This window comes from Engystomops pustulosus, chromosome 9, assembly GCF_040894005.1.
Source record: "Engystomops pustulosus chromosome 9, aEngPut4.maternal, whole genome shotgun sequence".
Lineage (NCBI taxonomy): Eukaryota > Metazoa > Chordata > Amphibia > Anura > Leptodactylidae > Engystomops > Engystomops pustulosus.
The window spans coordinates 102,584,866-102,611,957 of NC_092419.1; the positions used below are offsets into that span (position 1 = coordinate 102,584,866).

Sequence of the window (27,092 nt, forward strand, 5' to 3'; positions counted from 1 at the left end):
TAAGCAGATAAAGGTTTGTATAGTCTATAAATTATTAGCGTAGCCAAAGAAATGTGATAAATGCTGCCAATACAAATAGTCACAGGACAGATCCAAACTTCAAATAACTAAATCCTCCCTCTGATGGTTCTTATTATTCCCTGATATGAGCTCCACACAGCAATGGTTCAACTGTTGGACAGGACTCATAATTTACCATCACTCTAGAAAACATGAACTGCGGGCAAACACAGCTACTACTACTAGTGGTGGTAAAGCCACTCACAGTCCTACTGGCTGCAGACATGATGCAGTGTTTCCTGACACGTGACCAGGGCGGCTCCAGGTTTTAGTGGGCCCCTGGGCGACAGAGCCTTAGTGGGCCCCTCCGTGGACCGCCCTCCAGTGGCCACACTGCGCCCCCTCCCCCAGCGGACACACTGACCCTGGGGACACACTGATCCCCCCCCCCCACCTCCCCAGGGACACACTGAACCCCCACCACCACCACTTGCGGACACACTGAACCCGGTCACACTGAACCCCCCCGCCCACCACCACCACTTGCGGACACACTGAACCCGGACACACTGAACCCCCCCCCCCCCACGACCACTTGCGGACACACTGAACCCCCCCACCACCACCACTTGCGGACACACTGAACCCCCCTGCTGACACACTGACTCCCCTCCGGAAAAGAAAAAAGAAAGAATTCACCTTTCCTGGTTCCCCTGGAGCAGCGCCTGCAGCTGTCTTCAGCCTGGGCCTCCCTTACGCGCCGGCTCTGAAGCCGGCACACGTGATCCGATGACGTCATCATGTGCGCCGGCTTCAAAGCCGTCGCATACCCTGCGGAGCGCTGCATCGTGGGAACCGGGACAGGTGAGTTTTAGATTCTGCCTCTATGCTGCGCTCCCGACCAGCGCAGCATAGAGGCAGAAAAATGATCGATCCCGATGGTGATCAATTGTACCAGTGTCTTATAGCGACACTGGTACAATTGACCCGGGGGCCCGAGTGGGCCCCTCCAGTACCCCGGGGCCCCGGCACTTGCCCGGGTTGGCCGGGTGCTGGCGCCGGGCCTGCACGTGACCCATCCTTTACCAAACCATTTTGCGCCATTGAATGGGTTCTAAGGAAAACAAATGGATAAAGATGACATAATTATGCGCTTCTTCGCCTCAGAAAATAAGTTACATTGACCGCGTGTCCAGCAAACGTAATGTACAACAATTTGGTAAGCTTTGGCTGTTTCCTGCAGAGCTGCCAAGAATATCTCTGTATGCAGAGCACTGGCAATATTTCACACTGATGTGTACAATGGCAGTGGATATGTGACGCTACTTCGCTACACATGCTAAACGTCTGCAATTTTTCCTTCATATGTCTGTAACATTGTAGTTAGCTACTTCACCACAGAAAATATGCCATAGATTAACAGTGTCTGTGATATCACTAGGGTGTAGAGGGTGCTGTATGCCATTTCACAGGACTCTCCAGAGAAGTTTAATTTTTTATTATTTTGTATTCCTATATATTGGTGTGACCTGCACTACTTGTCTTCCTAATACTATTTAAAGAAGACTTGTCACCAGAAGATGATCATATAGATAAAGCCTTTAAACGAAAAAAAAGGATAGTCTAAGAATCAGCACTGAATATCATACAATCATTGGCATGCCCACCACGAGGTATATCACCCCCCTTCCACATGTGGTGGGGTATTGCTTAGTTTTATAGACCCGCACTAAGCTCAGCACCGAGACGTGACATTCTTATAACATAGAAACCAAAAACATTTGACAGATACACTTAGGAGAGAACAAAGGGGTGGGGGTGGGGTCCTGTATTATGTCTCTACAGAGGTCGGGAGAGTAGTTGAGGGTTCAGAGGTCTCCAACTAACAAGTTGGTCAAACTACTAAACTACTACTAAAGAATAGGCAGGTAAGCCTGCCTATTATGTCTCTACAGAGGTCGGGAGAGTAGTTGAGGGTTCAGAGGTCTCCAACTAACAAGTTGGTCAAACTACTAAACTACTACTAAAGAATAGGCAGGTAAGCCTAGCAAGTGGTCTAGTTGCCAAAGAGATCTTTAAAGTACTGGGAGTCCCTAAATCTCATCCATGGGGTCCACACACACAAAAACTGCTCATGAGCCTCCTGTGATATTTTTTTCAATTCCTCCATATGGAAGAGGTGTGATATTTCTTGATCCCATTCAGCCATGGAGGGGCAAGTAGTGGAGCGCCAGTGGCACGGTATCACCTGTTTACCTGAAATCCGTTGATACGTGTCAAACACCTTGCTCCAAAACGGCTTCGGAGACAGAAGGGAAGGCTAAATGCAACACTGTCGGCACCCGGTACCACCTCAACACTATTTTGCAACCCTTCTCCTGAGCTGTGAAAAGAAAAGTTTTTTTTCCAGTCTTCCTGAATCAAGGGGGCACCTAACTCACGTTCCCAGCTCCTAATGAATGGGAGGTCTGAGGTTTTAGAGTTAATTGTCAAGTGTAGATTTGGGAGATGGCATGAGATGGGGCCGATTCCATACGAATCAACTCCTCAAAAGCTGTGAGGGAGTCTGCAAAGGCCGTTGTGACGCCCGCCCCCACTATGAAGGACTGTAATTGAGAGTACTCAAACCATGAACTGTAGGTGCGACCCTGGCGTGGATGGAAGTCCCCATGGGGAGGTAAAGGGGATCCCTATAGTATGTCGTATATCTGTGGATTTTCAGGAATCCCCCAACCCAAGAAGGACAGCCTAGCCATTCCCGGCGGGAATCCTGGGTTGCGGAACTGAGTGGACTGAGCTCATGGGACAGAGACCCATTAGATATCAATGATCTCCATAAGCGTATTGTGTCCCTAAGGAGATCTGCCTGGGGTGCGGGAGTTGGGCACAGCCCCAATGGGATCCACGGCAGCAGTTTGAGAAGCGGTTGTCACCAGAATTCGGTGTGATCTGTAGCAGATTCATGTTTAAAGTATAAATTTAATATAGAATGAAATTGTGAGACGCCTCAAAGTTTAAAATGTATACAGCAAAGAATAATAAAATGTATAAAACTAGTACAGACAATGGCATTAATCTGATTTGGAATCGTCTGTATTCACTATACACGTTGCAGGCCTTTGCACTCCTTATGTTCAGGTAGGAAATCACACGGGAATAAGGCGGCAAATATACGTCTCATACAAGTGTCAGAGCGAGGTTTGTAAGCTCCAAATTATCCATCGCAAGTTCTAGTCATTCAGTATTTCTCTTTTGTTGTTTATTTCCAGTATATTAGTGTTTAGCGCATACACAATCATATTCACAGTGTGAGGCGTCGGCTCTGCAAATCTTATTTCAGCACGTAGATTTCCAGACCTAGTGTCAGACCTAGTTCCAGACAGTGTCAGTGACAGAGACAGTCAGTGATAGAGACAGTCAGAGACAGTCTATGGATACATATAACAGATTTTTTGTTAACCCATTCTATTTTGTTACAGCTAAGAGCAGTTATTTACTATCCTGGGCAACACCGCTACAGCTAGTGGGTAAACAAATATGATAATTTAGGTTGGAGGTCATAATATATAATATAATTTATGATGGGACACTAGATATATATTCTAACACCTCAAAGGAGGTTACAATACATATTATAATTAATTATGGAGGGCTCGATGTTGGGTATTTGTTTGTAAACAGTGAAAAGTCATAGAAACGAGGGATTGTCATGAAGTTGTGTACTGAACGGACAACAATTGTCACCTGTTGACCTGTTGCCAGATGCCGTTTATACTCGTCTGACCTTCTAGTCAGGGAGACAATGAAATGAATGAATGGTATATAATAGTGAGCTGAAATGTCCTTGCTGGGAACTGCAAAAATATTCAAAATTCTAGCAACGTTTCCAGAAAATGTATGTTACATCCTTATACACTGATACTTGCAGAAAATATTTGATCCGATAGAACGTCATTTATGCAAAACAGCTATTTTCAGAGCATGATGGGAATGACTGCACGGCCACAGCCTGTGATCCTATTCTTTAGTGCAAGTCCCAGACATTTCATTGGGTGAAGCACCTTTCAAAATTTTCATACACACAACTACATATTTATATAGAGTTTGTGCAATAGTGGCCTTTAATCTTACAGTCGCTGGGACAGTGGTTGTTAGAAAATTATTAAATAGGTAACAGGTAATAGAGGAAGGCTCCTGATGTTATAGTGTTGTACATGGTTCAGACAAACAGGAGCACTTCCCCACCATACATGGAGCATATCTACTAAGCTCTGAGACACTATTGTGTACCACTAACCAACAACAATATAATACTAAGCACAAGGGTATGCTCCAGGTTTCAGTAGGCCCCTTGGCGACACAGTCTCCTGTTCCCTAAAATATTCCTTAGTTTATCATCCCAAACAGCCCCCATATGGTTATTTTATATAAGGCCCCCACAAACCCAATGGATTTCTTATGTGCAGCCTTATGCGGGCCCCCAGCAGCTCTGGGCCCGGGCACTTGCCCAGGTGTGCCCAGTGCTGGCGACGGCCCTGCTAAGCGCTATAGCTCTGAGTAAGAAAGTAAACTGTGCCAGAATGACTTGTTTTATGGTAAGGACATCTCACACAACCAGGATATTAATGGTGTAGTACTGGAGCTTTGCAAACTGAACAATACCGGCTAATCTGGACTGAGGCCTTCTTTAAACTAACACCCCCACAAGACATAAAAGTCGGTATGTAGTGGAGTGAGAAGCGTTTTTACAGTACAATTTGCTGAAAGCTGGGATTACCACTAAATGGTATGATGGAAGTTCTGATTATCTGACTGATTCTACCTGTAAATCAAAAAATCTTTTGTTGTTGAGGTATTTTATGTTATTTGACTTTCCCAAAAAGTATCAAGTATGACGGTGATAAATGATCACTGCAGGAATAAAGCTACACCTACTAACATAAAGGATCTGCAAATAAAGGGCTCAATGTTGGTGAGATTTATCGTATAGGATCTAATACTATAGGTCTGTGGAATATCAGACTATTAATTTAGCAAGAACATTGTAATAAATGGCGGAAATACAAATACTTACAGGACAGGTTTAATCTCCAAATAAGCCTCCTTCTTCTTATTCTTCTTACTCCCTGATATGACGGCTCCACACAAGGACTCCACTTTTGAATCAGATCCAATATTAAACAATTCTCGATAAGACATGGACTGTGGCCAATATGGCTACCACTTGTGTTAAAACCATGGTCCTTCTGTCTGTTGACATGATCTTTTGTTTCCTCTGACACCAGAGCCAACAAGGGGAAACAGATTCAGCAAGTAATAGTCAACCACAGAGAGATAAATTTACAGCCTACATAGGTGATAGGTTACCTGATGGGGCTGGGAGACAGTCTCGAAGGTAAGGCCCGGGAGGTCAATAGGGAGAATATGTGATATGGACCTGTTGATCCTAAGTCCCGAGTAGAGACCGAACTCTGTCTCCACCACTTCGCCCACCATCAGGACACCAAAGTCTTGCTGCCAATGGTCCCACAGCAGTGGCATAAAGAAGAGGGGAGAGAGGGCAGCACCGACGGGTGCCCCTAGCTGGCGAGAACTGTCTGATGCCGAGGCGATGGGAGAACTATACAGGAAGTGGACCCAGCCCACAAACTTCCTTCGAGAAGGTTATACAATTTAAAGCTCAGTAAAATATCTCTTTTCCCTAAAAGGAAAATATAACATTACCCAGAAAGCCACAAAACTTTTCTGGCACATACAATTTTGTACATACCCTTTTTCCCACTTACCTTCTTCCGAGGTTACATCTTGTCATACCAGTCATAAAGTATCTATAAACTTACCTGAAGAAATTTAAAGGGGTATTCCTCCCACAAAGACTAGATTTATACTCAGAATAACAAAATAACACATTCTCTAATTAACTGCTATTAACAAAAATACAACATTACACAGATATAATTCCAACCTTTCTCTACCAGTCCTGCTGTACACAATTTTGGTTGCCCCCAGGATCTGACTGTAAATCTTCTATGGTTGGGCAGGACAGATTCTTCTCATGAATAGCTTCTTATGTCTGCAGGATGCAGTGTGATCTCTGCCCATCCCCCCTCCATTACAAGAGAAGCTCAGACACAGGCACTTCCTGCCTGCAAGCAACAGCGTGCACAGACTTACTGTACAAGCTACAGGCAAGATAAGCGGGGGTCATTTATTGTAAGACCAGCTCCTTGGATCAGTTCTATCTCTATTTTTGGAGCTCCGCTGTCTATCAGATTTATTAAAGTGGCTTGAGCCCTTTAATAAATGTTGTTATGGTCTATTTTCTGTCTGGGATTTTTTGGAAGTCCCAAAAAATTCTCAAAATGCATAAAAGGTCTCAGCACATAGACCAGCAGGGGACTGAAGTGACTATAAGACTTTTTATGAAACTTTTTGCAAAAGTCCTAAGTCATGAATCTGGCTTTGCACAGTGTTGCACTGGCAGTAGTTCTATGTTTAGGCCGGATTAATGAAGAGGTATATATAGTCCCGTGAGACTTCTTAGCAGTGAAAAGTCTCAAAAAGCCTCAAAGCCACTACATTTTTACACCAAAAAAGCCCAGGAAAACCAATGATAAATAACCCCCAAGATCTTTATAGCAGGGGACGGAGGCATATCAGAGCTGACAGTGTGTGTTATAGGCGAATTAGCAGAATGTCATTGTGTGTTATATCCATTTCATGGATCTCATCATCTCTCATCTCTGATCTGTCTCTTCTCTCTATGTGTCAGATACTAGTGAATGTTCAGAAGCTTAATGAAAGTGTAAATAAACCCTGTACTCTGATAATCTAAGCACATTGTCAGCACACAGCATCTAATAGCACAGAGGGATCATAAAGTGTCTGCTCAGAGAGTCCCCGTACACACTCTGGAATATTACAATGACCATCACTGAGTGATAGGAGCTAAAATGGCAATAAAACTGAGTAAAATGAAAATTAAAGGGGTTAAAAACTATCTTTATTGTGTAAAGATCACTAGGGGATTACAATTTGAGAACTTTATTTCATGGGCAAACGCCTTCAGGTCTATAGCTGCAAACATCAGAAATCAATTGCAAAGCAAGATTCTACAAGACTACAGGACTACAAGATATCACAAGTCATTCATTCCTAAAACAATTGATTTATATACCAAGATGGCGAGAACAATCAATAATCATTTTTGTGTTTTACTTTCTGAGTTTTCCACTTTTCACAGAGTTAGGGAAATGTCGGTACTGCCATATATCTCCTCTATTTAGTAGCCAATCCATACAAAGTCACCAGGAATCTTGAATCAAATGCAGTTACGGTGGTGCTCAACCTTCCCAGCAGCAAACCAGTAGAAATCAACGAAATTAAGACAATAGAGGTGGCACTGACCAATGATTCTTTATTATAAGACAGGGAGGAAAGCTGTTTTGCGTACTCCTGCGCTTTAATCTAGCACGGCTGATCACTAGGAAACCAAAAATGTGAAAATGGGTCCCATGTTTTCCATTCACATGGAGCGATGGTAATATTTGTGTACTGTCGCTCCAATGACTCTTTTGGGGTGGCTATGTATGTCACTTTAATAATCGAGCCGCATTGTACATCCATGACTGTTGTTCTGTTTATATCGAAATATGCGCCCCCCCCCCCATGTGTGATTGTTGTTTAATGATTGTTTAAGAATGAATTGTAACACACATTTAAACTTTCACCCCGGCCAAAACACTTTTTCACTGAATGAGTCCCTAGCCCCCTCCAGCCTTTGATAACCCTCAGGAACGACTATCCCCTAAACCAGTGATGGACAACCTTGTGGAGATAGAGTGCCCAAACTTCAACCAAAATCCACTTATTTACTGTGAAGTGCCAACATGGCAGTTTAAGCAGTAACTTATAGCTATCTGTTCTTCCACATCTTTCAATTGTATCAGCCCCCTGAGGCCACCAATACAGTTGAAAGAAGGAGGGCACATCAGATTCTCATTGTAGCTTCTCTCCAGGGTCTCTCTGTAGAGAAAGAATGGTGGGTCCAGCAGGATGACCTACACAGATAATGCAGTTCTGTCAACACCTTTTTACTTTTCCCGCAGTTACAAACAGCCAATGAAGTGTCACTTAAGTTGCCTGGGACTGCTGCAAGATTTGGTCCTATTTGGTGAACTCTGTCCTGGGGTGATGGCCTGGGTGCCCACAGAAATGGCTCTGAGTGCCACCTCTGGCACCCGTGCCATAGGTTCGCCATCACTGCCTTAAACACTGGCCACACCAGAGCTCCAGTCCATATCACTTAAGTAATGGTTGGCACATTAGCTACATACTTAGCCTACCATGCCCCAGTCTGAAAAATGGTCTGCACACATTACTGGTTGGCCTCCATTAGTGACATTGAACATCAAGGGCAGAATCACAATAACTCATGTAACAAAGTCCATTATTTGCTTTAATAGTAGATATGACAAAGTAGACATTCTTGTTGTTCTTGTCAAAGAGCGACTGAACGGTTTTTCTGGAAGGACAACCATATAGAATTACAACCGTAAAAACAATTAGATCTCATCAAGGAGTTAACCCTGACACATAAATAGGGAGCTCCCGATTGTACAGACCAGATTCAGATCCAAGTACAGATATCATCGGTGAGATGTTCTCCTCAACATTCATGGTCCTCTTCTTGGCCATTACTTTTGGTAATGCTGAAGACACATGTCCAGGTAAGTGAGTGACTCGGGGTCAAGAAAAAATATAATCCATGTTTGGCATTGTCCAATGTTTATGGGATTTTCAAACATAATCTATGCTTTTCATGAATGAATATATGTCACATATACGGATAGGAAAATGTATCTAATATGTCTCTGGTATCTTTCAATTTTCCTTAAATCTATCAAATTTAGAAATTTTGATCATTTACAGGCGGCTCAGAGTGTCTGACCGTTCTCCGAGGATGTCCTGGAGCTCCAGGTGCCAAAGGAGAGAAAGGAGAGAAAGGAGAGTGTGGCCCACCAGGGGAGAGAGGTCAGAGTTTCTTATATTATGATCATTGCACTTCTTGTCCATTATATATATCTTAAAGTACAAGAAAATCAAAAGTGATTACTTATATTATTGTATAAGTTATACACTCAGTTATATGTATCTTTATTTCTACTTGTTTAATTGTCTCATTTTTGCAACTTTTGTCGTTTTTGCAACTTTTCACTGCGACTTTTGCTGTCATTTTTCAAGTACACCTTGGTCTGAACCTTGTACCTTATGTATACTTTTCAGATGTCCCATGCGGCTTCTCACTTATGTATTTATATTGCTTATTTTTCCGACTTTTTGAGTCAAATCTGCACCTGTTATCACGGACCCTGTTTTAACATGTAAATTGGATTTATTTCACATGCTTTAAATGTTTACAATTTTGCACATAAACCTGTAGGACAGTGATGGGCAACCTTTTGAGCTTGGTGTGTCAAAATTCGCCAAAAAAAACAGCATAACTCGGGTGGTGTGTCACCTTTAGAAAAAAAACCCTAATTTTGTGATATTTAGAGTTTAAATAACAAATATGTATAATTATTTAACTTACCTGCTTAGTGACTTCTTTGTTAATCTGTCAGTTGATTTCTTTTGTTGGTCTTGCTGTTATTTAACTTGTGTGCGGTGCCATGAACTAAGATAAGTGAGGGGGAGGGGGAATTCCCCTCCCCAATATTGTCATAGGGCCCCCCAGTATAGTTACAGGCCCCCCAGTATAGTCACAGGCCCCCCCCTCCCCAATATTGTCATAGGGCCCCCCAGTATAGTCACAGGGCCTCCCCCTCCCCAATATTGTCATAGGGCCCCCAGTATAGTCACAGGGCCTCCCCCCTCCCCAATATTGTCATAGGGCCCCCAGTATAGTCACAGGGCCTCCCCCCCCTACCCAATAATGTCACAGGGCCCCCCAGTATAGTCACAGGGCCACCCCCTCCCCAATATTGTCATAGGGCCCCCAGTATAGTCACAGGGTCTCCCCCCCTACCCAATAATGTCACAGGGCCCCCCAGTATAGTCACAGGGCCCCCCCCTCCCCAATATTGTCATAGGGCCCCCCCAGTATAGTCACAGGGACTTCCCCCTCCCCAATATTGTCATAGGGCCCCCCAGTATAGTTACAGGCCCGGCCCCCCAAGTATAGTTACAGGCCCGGCCCTCCCAGTATAGTTACAGGCCCGGCCCCCCAAGTATAGTTACAGGCCCGGCCCCCCCAGTATAGTTACAGGCCCGGCCCCCCCAGTATAGTTACAGGCCCGGCCCCCCAAGTATAGTTACAGGCCCGGCCCCCCCCCAGTATAGTTACAGGCCGCTGCCCCCCCCCCAAAACCCCTCCACCCCCCCGAGGAGAGGTATTTTGTGCTTAGGTGCGGACTGACTATTTCTCATGCCGGAGCACAGGGCGTCGGGGCCTGGAGAAGAGGCTGGAGCTGAGTGGGCTGCAGCAGGCACAGCACAAGTTGCCGGGGCTGCTCTGTCTCCACGCTCTGACGTGCGGAGTGCGCGGCCTCCGCAGAGCAGGATGGGAGGACAGAAGCAGCGCCGTATGATCGAGCGTCCGCCCACATGCCCGCTCGCCCACCTGCACGGCCGCCCGCCCGCCCACCTGCGCGGCCGACCGCCCGCCCGCCCACCTGCACGGCCGATCGCCCGCCCACCTGCACTGCCGACCGCCCACGGACAACGGAGACCGGCCACACAGCCACGACCAGCGTGTCAGCGAACATGACTACGCGTGTCAGTGCTGACACGCGTGTCATAGGTTCGCCATCACTGCTGTAGGACATTGAAAGTTTGGGCATTTTTTTAAATTGATTTTTGCATTCATTAAAATGTATTGGTTACTTCCAAGGGTGAGGTCATGCACGCATCACAACAGCTGAGAAGAGCAGATTTGCCTACTTACATTGCTGTCAACATGTCATTTACAAAACATATGTGTTAATGCAATATTAACAATGCATTAACACACACAGGTATTAACGCTATGTTAACATGTATGTTAACATCTTGTTAATAAATGCATTTTGTAAACTCCATGTTGACAGCAATGCACTTAGGCAAATTCCCTATGTCGTGACATGTGTTAACACCGCGTGTGACTGCAGCTTCATATGCCGCAGACTAATGTACTTAAGAACTGTACTTACAGAAAATTTGACAGGTTGACTATACTGAAACGTCGCTATCAAGTATTTATTCTAGTCTCCATTTTTTAACCCCTTAAGGACGCAGCCTGTTTGCAGGTTAAGGCTCGCAACTTTTTTTGGAAATTTGACCAGTGTCTCTTCCTGTGGTAATAACTTTTCAACGCTTTAAGATATCTCTGTGATTTTGAGATTGTTTTCTCGTGAGACATTGTAGTTTATGTTAGTAGTGTCATTTCGGTGATCCGTTCCTTTTTTGGGGGGTAAAAATTCAAAAATTTAGGAAAAATTTGAAAAAAATGACTATTTTCAAAGTTTCAAATGTTATAATTTTTAGACAAAAAGTGATACCACAAATTTTTTTTGATAGAAACCTTTTGCCATTGGTCTTCTTTTTATATCCATAATTTGTTTTACGTTTCCATTATTTTTATGGATGTGAGAAGGTTTGAAGTTTTAGTAGCAACTTCTCAGATTTTCTTGAAATTTGAAAAATGCGAACTTTTTGGTGATCAATTCAGTTTGGAAGTGCCCTATAAAGACTTATGTACTATATACCCCCACAAGTAACACCATTTTATGAACCTAACATCTCAACCTATTCAAATCAGCATTTAAGAAGTCTGTTAACCCTTTAATTATTTTTCCGGAAGCATATGAAAATGGAGTGGAAATTTTGAAATTTCAATTTTTGATTTCAATCTTTCCAATTTAGCCCTAAAACGGATACATTCAGAAGGAATTTGAGGTAAATATATATTCCTAATTTCTTGCCCTGCTTCTTCCGAGTACGGCAATACCAGACATGTGGATGTCAGCTGCTGTTTCCCCGCACAGCGATGTCCAGAACAGAGTTAGCGATACTGGGAATTTGGAAGGCCAATTTGGCAGCAAATATTTTGTGGTGCCACAGTGTAATTGAAGAGCCCCTGAAGTAAAAGTACAATAGAAAACCCCCCAAAAACCCCCCCGGAAACTAGACCCCTCAAAGAATTTATCGGTGGTTGTGGTGAGCATTTTAACCCCCGACACGCTGGTCAAAATTGAATGCAAAGTAAATGGTGCAGAGTAAAAATTGCGTTTTTATCTCAAAAATGTCATTTTAGTGCCTCATATACTGTGCCCAACCCATGCCACTTTAGACAAACACCCCAAAAATCATTCTGCGGGTTGTCCTGAGTACAGCAATACCACACATGTGCCAATAATTTACAGACTGGGCACACAGAAGGGATGAGAACGGAAGGAGTGAAATTTTGATTTTACAGCTCCGTTTTCACATGTTTGGATTTGGAGTGCCATGTCATGTTGGCAGGGCCCGTGAGGTGCCAGTGCAATAGAAACCCCCAATAAATTATGCCATTACGGAAACTAGACCCCTCAAAGAATTTATCTGTGGCTGTGGTGAGCATTTTAACCCCCGACACGCTGGTCAAAATTAAATGCAAAGTAAATGGTGCAGAGTAAAAATTGCGTTTTTATCTCAAAAATGTCATTTTAGTGCCTCATATACTGTGCCCAACCCATGCCACTTTAGACAAACACCCCAAAAATCATTCTGCGGGTTGTCCTGAGTACAGCAATACCACACATGTGCCAATAATTTACAGACTGGGCACACAGAAGGGATGAGAACGGAAGGAGTGAAATTTTGATTTTACAGCTCCGTTTTCACATGTTTGGATTTGGAGTGCCATGTCATGTTGGCAGGGCCCGTGAGGTGCCAGTGCAATAGAAACCCCCAATAAATGATACCATTACGGAAACTAGACCCCTCAAAGAATTTATCGGTGGTTGTGGTGAGCATTTTAACCCCCGACACGCTGGTCAAAATTAAATGCAAAGTAAATGGTGCAGAGTAAAAATTGCGTTTTTATCTCAAAAATGTCATTTTAGTGCCTCATATACTGTGCCCAACCCATGCCACTTTAGACAAACACCCCAAAAATCATTCTGCGGGTTGTCCCGAGTACGGCAATACCACACATGTGCCAGTAATTTACAGACTGGGCACAAAGAAGGGATGAGAACGGAAGGAGTGAAATTTTGATTTTACAGCTCCGTTTTCACATGTTTGGATTTGGAGTGCCATGTCATGTTGGCAGGGCCCGTGAGGTGCCAGTGCAATAGAAACCCCCAATAAATGATACCATTATGGAAACTAGACCCCTCAAAGAATTTATCGGTGGTTGTGGAGAGCATTTTAACCCCCGACACGCTGGTCAAAATTAAATGCAAAGTAAATGGTGCAGAGTAAAAATTGCGTTTTTATCTCAAAAATGTCATTTTAGTGCCTCATATACTGTGCCCAACCCATGCCACTTTAGACAAACACCCCAAAAATCATTCTGCGGGTTGTCCCGAGTACGGCAATACCACACATGTGCCAGTAATTTACAGACTGGGCACAAAGAAGGGATGAGAACGGAAGGAGTGAAATTTTGATTTTACAGCTCCGTTTTCACATGTTTGGAGTGCCATGTCATGTTGGCAGGGCCCGTGAGGTGCCAGTGCAATAGAAACCCCCAATAAATGATACAATTATGGAAACTAGACCCCTCAAAGAATTTATCGGTGGTTGTGGTGAGCATTTTAACCCCCGACACGCTGGTCAAAATTAAATGCAAAGTAAATGGTGCAGAGTAAAAATTGCGTTTTTATCTCAAAAATGTCATTTTAGTGCCTCATATACTGTGCCCAACCCATGCCACTTTAGACAAACACCCCAAAAATCATTCTGCGGGTTGTCCTGAGTATAGCAATACCACACATGTGCCAATAATTTACAGACTGGGCACACAGAAGGGATGAGAACGGAAGGAGTGAAATTTTGATTTTACAGCTCCGTTTTCACATGTTTGGATTTGGAGTGCCATGTCATGTTGGCAGGGCCCGTGAGGTGCCAGTGCAATAGAAACCCCCAATAAATGATACCATTACGGAAACTAGACCCCTCAAAGAATTTATCGGTGGTTGTGGTGAGCATTTTAACCCCCGACACGCTGGTCAAAATTAAATGCAAAGTAAATGGTGCAGAGTAAAAATTGCGTTTTTATCTCAAAAATGTCATTTTAGTGCGTCATATATTGTGCCCAACCCATGCCACTTTAGACAAACACCCCAAAAATCATTCTGTGGGTTGTCCCGAGTACAGCAATATCACACATGTGCCAATAATTTACAGACTGGGCACACGGCAGGGGTCAGGAATAAAGAAGCACAATTTAGGTTTTCAAGCTTCGTTTTCACTAGATTGGTAATGGGGGGTACCCCCGAGGTACCAGTACAATAGAAACCCCCAAGTAGTGAACCTATTTTGGAAATGGCACCCCTCAAAGAATGTATGTAGGCTTGTATGAGCATTTTAACCCCCAACACGCTGGCCAAAATTGAGTGCAAAGTAAATGGTGCAGAGTAAAAAATGTGTTTTTATCTCAAAAATGTCATTTTAGTGCCTCATGTACTGTGCCCAACCCATGCCACTTTAGACAAACACCCCAAAAATCATTCTGCGGGTTGTCCCGAGTATGGCAGTACCACACATGTGCCAATAATTTACAGGCTGGGCACACGGCAGGGGTCAGGAAGAAAGAAGCACAATTTAGGTTTTCAAGCTTCGTTTTCACTAGATTGGTAATGGGGGGTACGCCCGAGGTACCAGTACAATAGAAACCCCCAAATAGTGAACCTATTTTGGAAAGGGCACCCCTCAAAGAATGTATGTAGGCTTGTATGAGCATTTTAACCCCCAACACGCTGGCCAAAATTGAGTGCAAAGTAAATGGTGCAGAGTAAAAATTGTGTTTTTATCTCAAAAATGTCATTTTAGTGCCTCATGTACTGTGCCCAATCCATGCCACTTTAGACAAACACCCCAAAAATCATTCTGCGGGTTGTCCCGAGTACGGCAATACCACACATGTGCCAATAATTTACAGGCTGGGCACACGGCAGGGGTCAGGAAGAAAGAAGCACAATTTAGGTTTTCAAGCTTCGTTTTCACTAGATTGGTAATGGGGGGTACCCCCGAGGTACCAGTACAATAGAAACCCCCAAGTAGTGAACCCATTTTGGAAAGGGCACCCCTCAAAGAATGTATGTAGGCTTGTATGAGCATTTTAACCCCTAAGGTGCTGGCTCAAATGTAATACAAAGTGAGTAGTGCAGAGAAACAATTGTATTGCAATTTATCAAATATGCCATTGAAGTGACAAAAGTATTTTGCCCAACTCATGCCACTGGGGAAAAACACATCAAAGATCATTCTGCGGGTTACCCCGGTTAGGGCAATACCCCATAGGAGGCAATAATCTGTAGGATGGAGACAAGGCAGGGCTCAAAAGGGAATAACATGTTGGAGCACAGACATTGTACATTTTTTTTTTTCTTTTTGGCATCATGAAAGATTTGTAGATGCCAATAGGGGCCAGTACAGTAGAAACCCCTAAGAACTGACCCTATTTTGGAAACTACACCCCTCCATGAATTAATCTAGGGGTATAGTTAGCATTTTAACCCCACAGGTGGACCCCTGAAAAAGTGCATAATGGATAGTGCATAGTAAAAAATATCCATTATGTCATTTCTTGCCCAGCTGCTGCCATGGGAGACAAACACCCTAAAAATCATGATGCATGTTTTCCTGGGTAAAGCATACGGGGCAGTAATCTACAGGCTGGGCACATGGCAGGGCTTAGAAGGGAAGGTGCGGCATGCGGCATGATGTATAAGCTGTGCGTCAAGGTAACAATAAATTCGGAAGCAATCTTTCATACATAACCCTGGTTTTTCTGGGCATGTCTCACAGTGATGAATGGTGTCCTTCCTAATGCCATTTTTGGAGCACACCCTGCACCTTTTTTGTGACCTTCCCTTGCTGGCTGTTTGGGGAACTACTCCTGGAAAGTGCTGCCCTGGTACAATACGTGATGTGGCCTCACTTCCAGATGTGCTAGCACTCCCCCCTTCCTGGTCTCCAAAAAGAAAGTACTTTATTACCACCTCTTGAAATTCCAGGAAAGTTCCCCTCTGGCCGGCATATCGATGCAGCACATAGGCATTATACAATGCCATCTGCATCATGTGCACGGCCAGCTTCTTGTACCACACCCTCGACTTCCGCATGGCATTGTACGGCTGAAGCACCTGGTCAGACAAGTCCACCCCTCCCATGTATTTGTTATAATCTAAAATACAGTCTGGCTTGGGGGTTTCTGTACTGGCACCTCGTACTGGTACAGGGGTGGTGGTGTGCTCATGTATTGTGGTTAATACAAGGACTTCTCTCTTGTCCTTGTACTTAACACACAATACTGAGTCGCTGCATAGTGCCCTGCTTTCGTGCCTTTTAAGTTTTTGCCCAAGCAGCGACTTAGGGAGACCTTTCTGATTTCTGCGTACAGTGCCGCATGCCGCAGTATTTCTGGAAGTGAGGCACTTGAACAGGGTGGTGCTGGTGTAGAAATTGTCCAGGTAGAGGTGGTAGCCCTGGTCCAGCAGTGGGTGCACTAAATCCCACACTATCTTCCCTGTAACACCTAGGAAGGGGGGGCATTCTGGGGGCACTATAGTGGAGTCCTTCCCTTCATATACCCTGAACTTGTATGTGTACCCTGATGAACTTTCGCACAGCTTATACATCTTCACACCATATCTTGCCCTCTTATTGGGCAGGTACTGGCGGAAGTGAAGTCTCCCTTTGAATTGTACTAGGGACTCGTCTATGCTCACATGTTTGGCGGGGGTATATGCCTGGGCAAACTTGGCACTAAAATGATCTAATATGGGCCTGACCTTAAATAACCGATCATAACTGGGGTCACCTCTGGGTGGGCACTGTGTGTTGTCAGTGTAGTGCAAAAACTTATGGATGGCTTCAAAGCGCATCCTGCTCATTGCCATGCGGAACATGGGGGTGTGGTACAGTATATCTGTGCTCCAGTAGTCCCTGATTGAAGGCTTCTTTACTATCCCCATAAGGAGTATTATGCCCCAATACTTGTGCATCTCTGCTGCAGTGACAGGGGTCCACCTGTAGGGTTGTGCATAAAAGGATGTGGGGTTTTGGGCAATATGTTGTGCAGCGTAGAGATTTGTCTGAAATATAATAATATTCAGCAGCTCCTCATCAAAAAAAAACTTAAAAAAGTCCACAGCTCTGATCCCTGTCGTGTCAAAGTTAATTCCAGGATGGCCCAAAAAGTCAGGGACCTGAGGGGTATAATTATCTGGGGCTACCCATGTGGGGTCAGTGGAAGCCCCAGACGCTTCTCCTGCAGAAGTCCCAGAAACTTCTCCTGCAGAAGTCCCAGGCACTTCTCCTGCAGAAGTCCCAGGCACTTCTCCTGCAGAAGTCCCAGGCACTTCTCCTGCAGAAGTCCCAGGCACTTCTCCTGCAGAAGTCCCAGGCACTTCTCCTGCAGAAGTCCCAGGCACTTCTCCTGCAGAAGTCCCTGGAACCCTACGGCGCCTTCTTGGGGGTCCTTCCAGGTCACTGGAAGATGAGCAGGAGGATGATGATAAGTAAAAGGGACCATCATCCCCACTAGCTGACTCGGTGTCAGAGGCAAGCATGTTATATGCCTCCAACACGGTGTATGTCTTCTGAGACATTGCACACAAAAAAAATATAGAACTAGAAAAATTAGATAATGTGCACCAAACTACACGGATAAACCGTCTAGCAGGCACACAAAAAAAAAAATATAATGCACACCAAACTACACGGACAAGCCGCACAGATGGCACACACAAAAAATAATGTGCACTAAACTACACGGACAAGCCGCACAGATAGCACACACAAAAAAAAAGATAATGCGCACCAAACTACACGGACAAGCCGCACAGATGGCACACACAAAAAATAATGCGCACTAAGCTACACGGACAAGCCGCACAGATAGCACACAAAAAAAATAATGCGCACTAAACTACACGGACAAGCCGCACAGATAGCACACAAAAAAAATAATGTGCACTAAACTACACGGACAAGCCGCACAGATGGCACACAAAAAAAAAAGATAATGCACACCAAACCACACGGACAAGCCGCACAGATGGCACACAAAAAATAATGTGCACTAAGCTACACGGACAAGCCGCACAGATAGCACAGAAAAAATAATGCGCACTAAACTACACGGACAAGCCGCACAGATAGCACAAAAAAAATAATGTGCACTAAACTACACGGACAAGCCGCACAGATAGCACACAAAAAAAATAATGTGCACTAAACTACACGGACAAGCCGCACAGATAGCACACAAAAAAAATAATGTGCACTAAACTACACGGACAAGCCGCACAGATGGCACACACAAAAAAAAAGGTAATGCACACCAAACTACACGGACAAGCCGCACAGATGGCACACACAAAAAATAATGCGCACTAAACTACACGGACAAGCCGCACAGATAGCACACAAAAAAAATAATGCGCACTAAACTACACGGACAAGCCGCACAGATAGCACACAAAAAAAAAGATAATGCACACCAAACCACACGGACCAGCCGCACAGATGGCACACACAAAAAGTAGCTACGGGTACACCTACGGCGCTAAAAAAACCTATGTGCACCGCGCAAAAGGGCGCTACAAATGCACCTAGCTTGCCCTAAGACAAACTAACTACCGCTAAGACTGCTAAAAGATTCTGTGCAGCGCTATTCACACGGCGCACTGAAAAGTGCGTCCAGTGCAGAACAGCGCTAACACAGCGCACTGAAAAGTGCGTTTGGGTTCAGAAGGGACAGACAGGGAAAAACGGAAGACACGTGGGATCACACAAGGCGATCACACAGGGAACACACAGGACACAGGAAAAAACAGATAGGGATGGGAATTTGTAGGGAACAATAGGGATCAGATAAGGATCAGAACACTATTTATAGTGTAAAAGTGTATTTTGGTGTACACAGTAACGCTCTCTCCTCTCTCCAGCGATACCAAACCAAAATGGTTCCGCTGGAGGAAGAGGAAAGGGCTAAAACCACGTTTTTTAGCCTAAAATCGCCGTAATTGGCCAGTCAGGTTTGACTGGCCAATCACGGCGATCGGCGGGCGGGACCGATTTGATTGGTCGGGTGACAGAGACAGGAACTCCTCCTGCCTCTGTCACCCAAATCTCATCCCGATGTCACCACGTCGCAAGACGTGGTGACAATTCTAAAATAGTATGCGCTCGCGCCGTAGCTGTACTGCGCTGAGCGCTAATCGTCGGAAGCTGCGCAGTACAGCTACGGCGCGGAGCGCTAAGGGGTTAATTAATGTTAGGATCTACTATGATTTTATTCAGGTGTCAGTGAGACCGTCTTAGGCTGCATCTCCATAATCTCAGCACAACATTTACTTCTCAATATAGTATCTACCAGGACATCTCTGAGTAGAATGTAGTGTCTTCTGGTAGAATCTATAGAGACTTTTCCATGAAGTAACAACTGATACTTTAATACTCCTCATTTGGACAGAAATATCTTCGGGTAGTTTGCATGAAGACTTCTTCACGTAGTTTTTGCTCAGGTATTCAGGTAACATCTACTGATTCTTCGCTAAGGCTTCTTCAGATAATTTGTATTTCATGAGACTTTTTGTGTGGCAAATGTTTTATCTATTCCTACACCTCCAACTTGTATCTGCTCAATTGCTCCTGATGTGTATTTGCACTTTACAAAGGGTATAAGAAATGTATGGTCTCTAATATTTGGTGTTACAGTCTATGCAATGTTTCTTATATTTTTTAGGTCCTGAAGGAACTATAGGAAGCTCTGGGCCACCTGGATTGAAAGGTTAGATTTAGATAAAGATTATAGATAAGAGATGCAAATGCAGGCAGTCCCCGGGTTACATACAAGATAGGGTCTGTAGGTTTGGTCTTAAGTTGAATTTGTATGTAAGTCGGAACTGTATATTTTATCATTGTAATCCCAGACAGAATTTTTTTGGTCTCTGTGACAATTGGATTTAAAAAATGTTGGGTTGTCATAAGAACCAGGAGTAACAATAAATCTTCATTACAGACACCTGTGATAACTGTTATAGCTGATTATTGTATCCTAGGACTAAAGTACAATAAATTACCAATATCCAGAGGTCCGTTTGTAACTAGGGGTCATATGTAAGTCGAGTGTTCTTAAGTAGGGGACCGCCTGTATATGGTATGTCAACTTCCTAGAACTAGAAGGCCCTCTCCATACCAGCGCCTATAATAACCACCATGGCTGGTTGCATCACATCACTGTAATACTCTACCTCTCTCCACACTGATGATCACCGTGGTCTGTCTTATGCATAAATCTGAACATCACTAAGCTCCTCCAGGTTATGTGATGTACATCGCTCTATGCAGATATCTAATGTAATTTCTGTCTTATTGCAGGAGATGCAGGAGCTCCAGGACCAAAAGGTAAAGAGTCTTCACTTTTATTACTTCCATCTCATCACATTATGTGAATGATATAAAACTGTGAGAAACGTCTAAAATATTCTCTTTCTTCTGTACACAGGAGATAAGGGAGATCCCGGCGCTCCAGAAGTCTTGTACAGTGAGTGTGGATCCTTCTAGAATCTTGTCTTTTCAGTAAATTATATAAATTATGTAAATATAAATTATATAAAAGACGTATCAATAGAAATAAAGGGAACAAGTCAGAGACAGGAGACAGGGATAGGGAAAGACAAGGACCACAGAGAGACAACGGGGCAGTGAGGACTTCAAATAGGATTTGTCTGAAGGAAATCCTCCTGGACACCAGGAATGTTTGGGCTTGATCATTGTAGAATGGAAAAGTCACAATTACCTTGTACTGACCAGTGACTTCCACTATAGAATTTTATTGTAAAGAGATGGACCAATTGTCACGGCCGGGAGTTTTACACAAGGGGACACAAAACTGCCAAAAAAATATACCCATATCCGGACAAAAATGTTATAAAACTTAGGCTACATTCACATGGACGTATGAAAACGGCCGTATCCGTACCGTACCGTACCGTTTTTTTACGGATTACATACGGCCACATTCATTTCAATGGACAATACGTCTGACCATTTATATTGTCGTTGTTAACTCCGTTCCGTACCGTATACTGGCCGTATAAAAATATAGAGCATGTCCTATTTTCTCCCGTATTTCAGTTCCGTATGCCCTAGAAGTCTATGGGGACGTATAAAATACGGGTTACATACGTGCTGCATACGGATGAAAAACATCACATATATACGGCCCGTAAATACGGGACTGGAGAAGTCATACGGTCGTGTGAATGTAGCCTTAGCGTTTATTATTCACAAAACTAAAAATTGTGTAGTAGCGTTGCTACAGAATGCTCTAAGGGAAAAGTGTGTTAAAAACACAGTTGGGTAGGCTCAATGAGCCAGAGGTAAGTCGCCTAAAGGTAATGGGTCACATTGTCATAAACGGCGATCTTGCGACAAATAACCTCTGGGACATGACTGTCTCCACTATGGTAACAATACAATTAGTAGCACTGAGGGAGCTAGGCCAGAGGCAGTGTAGCGAACAATGATCCATTGGGGACAGCACAGGGTGAATGTCTAGATGTGACCCATCCGCTGTCTCATTATAGCGCAGGGCTCAGGTCATAATGTATGATCAATTAGCACACATTCCTAGAGGGTCAGCAATCTCCATGGCTGTCTGCACACTCCTAGGACATCTTGATCTACCACAGTGACTGTTAGCAGACACACACTCGCCACAGCCTCTGGCCTAGCTCCCTCAGTGCTACTAATTGTATTGTTACCATAGTGGAGACATTCATGTCCCAGAGGTTATTTGTCGCAAGATCGCCGTTTATGACAATGTGACCCATTACCTTTAGGCGACTTACCTCTGACTCATGGAGCCTACCCAACTGTGTTTTTAACACACTTTTCCCTTAGAGCATTCTGTAGCAACGCTACTACACAATTTTTAGTTTTGTGAATAATAAACGCTAAGTTTTATAACCTGTTACCACACACATTTTTGTTCGGATATGGGTATTTTTTTCTGCAAATGGCAGTGTCCCCTTCCACTATAGAAGGTTCTGTTCTCATCAGGGAATGGATATAGGATACAGTAAAGCTGAGTGTAAAGATTCTGTATGGACTGTGATCAGCAAAGTAGAGAAGAGCCGGGAATAATGTAAGGATGGAGAGTGATGGTGGAATAGCGAGAGGCTCCGTCTATCACTCAACCACCCATTCCTCTATTGCCAAAAAACTATCCAAAATTCTATTCAAGATATTATAATGTTCTTATCCCTTCCACGTCTCCTTCCTTTTCCCTCTTCTTGTGTCTTACAGCTGCCCGGGACTGTAAATCTCTGCTGGAGAAAGGATTTACCCTGAGTGACTGGTACATTATATATCCTGATGGGAAGCAGCCGCTACGAGTCCTGTGTGATATGCACACTGATGGCGGCGGCTGGATTGTACGTCTTTTATGGTGTTTCCATGCATTGTTATTTGTCTTTTTTAGTTTAGTTTTAGTTTGGATCAGATCACACAGTGGTATCTAACTGAAATTTCCCACTGGGCTTTCCAACACAGATTACAATATGCCTTATACTCAGAGCAGTGTGCCTTATAAACAGAGAGTCGTGGCTTATATTAAGAGAGGTGTGGCTTATATTCAGAGAGGCGTGGCTTATATTCAGAGAGGCGTGCCGGCATTCTTTAAAAATCTTCCTGAAGCAAAAACCATGGCAATATCTGCTGTGTGAACTGTCCCTTAGAACGGATAATACCCTAAAGTGTGATCCTTCATTGTTAAAATATTAAAGTCAATCACTCATCGAAACTTTCACTAGCTGCCAACTTATTAATTACTTACATGATCATCTTCTAGTGAGAGAGACAATGCTTTGTAAGCAGACCACAAGAAGGGGCATAGGGGGCCCAATCCAAATGACATCTGACCCCTGTGTTGTAATAGGTGTCTATGAATTATGAGGGTTTTCATAGCACCAGTAATTTAAAGACAATACAAATCTAGGCTGTGGTATCTGTTTCTTTCAGGTCTTCCAGAGACGTTATGATGGATCAGTGGATTTCCTCCAGAATTGGGAATCTTACAAGAAAGGATTTGGCAGTCGTCTATCTGAGTTCTGGTTGGGGAATGAAAATATTTATAAAATTACTTCATCAGGTAAGAGAAGCTTCCTCTAAGGCAGAGCAGAAAGAATTGGGTGATGTGAGAGAAGTCTAATTTATAATTGCTTATAGATGTTAAATGATGTTACAGCTTATCTCCTCCCCCTCCTGTACAATGACCTCTACATAGATACCACTGACCCATCATTACATCACTACTGACAATAGATGTCACAGCTTATCTCCTCCCCCTCTCTGTACAATGTCCTATATATAGATAACACTGACCCATCATTACATCACTACTGACAATAGATGATGTCACAGCTTATCTCCTCCCCCTCCTGTACAATGACCTCTATATAGATAACACTGACCCATCATTACATCACAATTGACAATAGATGATGTCACAGCTTATCGCCTCCCCTCCCTGTACAATGACCTCTATATAGATAACACTGACCCATCATTACATCACTACAGACAATAGATGATGTCACAGCTTATCTCCTCCCCCTCCCTGTACAATGACCTCTATATAGATAACACTGTCCCATCATTACATCACTACTAACAATAGATGATGTCACAGCTAATCTCCTCCCCTCCCTGTACAATGACCTCTATATAGATAACACTGACCAATCATGACATCACTACTGACAATAGATGATGTCGCAGCTTATCTCCTCCCCCTCCCTGTACAATGTCCTCTATATAGATTACACTGACCCATTATTACATCGCTACTGACAATAGATGATGTCATAGCTAATCTCCTCCTCCCTCCCTGTACAATGACCACAATATAGATAACACTGACACATCATTGCATCGCTACTGACAATAGATGATGTCACAGCTTATATCCTCCCCCTCTCTGTACAATGACCTCTATATAGATAACACTGACCCATCATTACATCACTACTGACAATAGATGATGTCACAGCTTATCTCCTCCCCCTCCCTGTACAATGACCTCTATATAGATAACACTGACCCATCATTACATCACTACTGACAATAGATGATGTCACAGTTTATCTCCTCCCCCTCCCTGTACAATGACCTCTATATAGATAACACTGACCCATCATTACATCACTACTGACAATAGATGATGTCACAGCATATCTCCTCCCCCTTCTGTACAACGACCGCTATATAGATAACACTGACCCATCATTACATCACTACTGACAATAGATGATGTCACAGCTTATCTCCTCCTCCTCCCTGTACAATGACCTCTATATAGATAACACTGACCCATCATTACATCACTACTGACAATAGATGATGTTAAAGATTATCCCCTCCCCCTCCCTGTACATTGACCTCTATATAGATAACACTGACCCATCATTACATCACTAATGACAATAGATGATGTCACAGCTTATCCCCTCCCTGTACAATTACCTCTATATAGATAACACCGACCCATCATTACATCACTACTGACAAGAGATGATGTCACAGCTTATCTCCTCCCCCTCCTGTACAATGACCTCTATATAGATAACACTGACCCATCATTACATCACTACTGACAATAGATGATGTCACAGCTTATCTCCTCCTACTCCCTGTACAATGACCTTTATATAGATAACACTGACCCATCATTACATCACTACTGACAATAGATGATGTCACAGCTTATCTCCTCCTACTCCCTGTACAATGACCTTTATATAGATAACACTGACCCATCATTACATCACTACTGACAATAGATGATGTCACAGCTTATCTCCTCCCCCTCTCTGTACAATGACCTCTATATAGATAACATTGACCCATCATTACATCACTACTGACAATAGATGATGTTTCAGATTATCCCCTCCCCCTCCCTGTACAATGACCTCTATATAGATAACAATGACCCATCATTACATCACTACCGACAATAGATGATGTCACAGCTTATCTCCTCCCCCTGTACAATGACCTCTATATAGATAACACTGACCCATCATTACATCACTACTGACAATAGATGATGTCACAGCTTATCTCCTCCCCTCCCTGTACAGTGCCTTTTATTGATATAATAAATTATGGTTCTTCAAGGGCAGCTTAAGAAAAAAAAATAAAATTCCCTATGAGGCTATAATAGGCTCCATCTCTGTGGATTGGGGTGTAACAGATTGTAATAATTTAGGATTTGCTGTCCTCACAGGTACCTGGGAGCTGCGCATTGATCTCCAGGACTTTGATTTCATAAACTCTTTTGCTAAATACAGTTCATTTAAAGTGATGGGAGAGAGTGAGAAATACAAGCTGGTGCTCGGGGGCTTTACTGGTGGGAATGCAGGTAAGAAGCAATGGTGTAATGGTGGATGTGTGGTAGACAGGTTATGGCTGTCTCTATAATATACTTGTGTCCTGCTGCAGGAGATTCTCTCTCCATTCATAACGGGATGATGTTCTCCACCCCGGACCAAGACAATGATGCTTATCCTACAAATTGTGCGAATGAGTTCAAGGGAGCCTGGTGGTATAATAAATGTCATTATTCCAACCTGAATGGGCTCTACCTTCCCGGGAATCATGGCAGTTTTGCTGATGGGATTAATTGGAAAACAGGGATGGGTCATAACTATTCCTACAGGAGATCAGAGATGAAAGTCAGACGTGTGATGTAAGGAAAAGGCTCAGTACTAGAGTCATCCTCTTCTGGGAAGTTCTGATATATATGTCTCCTTGTTTCTTAAGTAATTGTTAGTAGAAAATGTAGGTGACAACCAATGTGGCACCACCATAGGTCCTGCAGGGGTTGTCACCCACCTTCTATAGGAGCTGCCATGTTCTGTATTAGTGTGGGAGATAAGATTACAATAAGTCTGGGGCAGTTTGTATTAGACCTTATATTTAGTGATGATTGTAGAGGAAATGTTCTGTGATGTATATGTCTGGGAAGCCGATATATTGTAGACCCTCCTCCGGATCCATCTCATTGTATTTACCTCTGGACACTTCTTTACATGGACCTTCTTCTGTTTTGACTAAGATAAAATATAAATAAAGTATATTTTATCAAATCATCGCTTCTTCTTATGTCTTTTTTTGCTTTAATATCTACAATTACTATAAAAGAGTAAACAAAAAATGTTGTGTAGGGAATGTGCTCACTTGGACAGGTGAGATGATTGGATTCTATGGTTGCTGCATCCTTCTGCAGCCTCCCCCACTGAGGCCTGACCTTTTTGGGCTCGGGGGAAGCTGGATTTACCTTTTGGGACCTGAGTGGTTGGCTGACTGCGGCCTAGGATCATGGTCACTGGGTACCAAAAGAACAGGCCTCATCCACACTGGGAAGGTATCTGGCAGTTAGATTTGCAAGAAAAGAGGGCGATGCTGTGGATGGAAGATAGTTCTCCCTTGGACACTCCCGATGTAGGTGTAACACCCCTGCCAATGCGAATAGCGCCCTCCTCAGGCCAGGAGCTGTTAGGGTGATTGATCACCTATCTAGGAAGGTTCTGTAATCTGAGTATGATGTAATTGCAGCTGTAGATACTGCCTGGAAAGGCAACAGTTAAATTGGTGTAAGTAATTATCCAATGATGTGGTTGTATTGTTAGCTGGAGTGTGATTGGAGAGGTGCTATCACCTGACCAGGGGGAGTATAAAAACCTCTGCTGGGTGGAAGCACATGGTCTCAGTGAGGATCCAGTGTGTGCAGTACACCTTCAGTGCAGCCACAGATACTAATCCCAGGAACTGATAGTGCCTCAGGCCTACTGCCTGACACTTGGGGCGAGTCAGGAGACTCTAATCCA

General features: G+C 43.6%; 1 protein-coding gene across 1 annotated transcript; it reads left to right on the forward strand.

The window, feature by feature from the left end:
* The first annotated feature begins 8,659 nt into the window (after nt 1-8,659).
* On the forward strand, nt 8,660-26,294 carry LOC140076472 (ficolin-2-like). The gene is made up of 9 exons (XM_072122999.1): nt 8,660-8,729; nt 8,932-9,033; nt 19,940-19,984; nt 20,575-20,601; nt 20,702-20,740; nt 22,507-22,634; nt 23,221-23,350; nt 25,490-25,624; nt 25,705-26,294. Exons 1-9 carry the CDS (start codon nt 8,660-8,662, stop codon nt 25,953-25,955), a joined length of 927 nt encoding a protein of 308 aa, XP_071979100.1. The 3' UTR covers nt 25,956-26,294.
* Nucleotides 26,295-27,092: the final 798 nt, after the last annotated feature.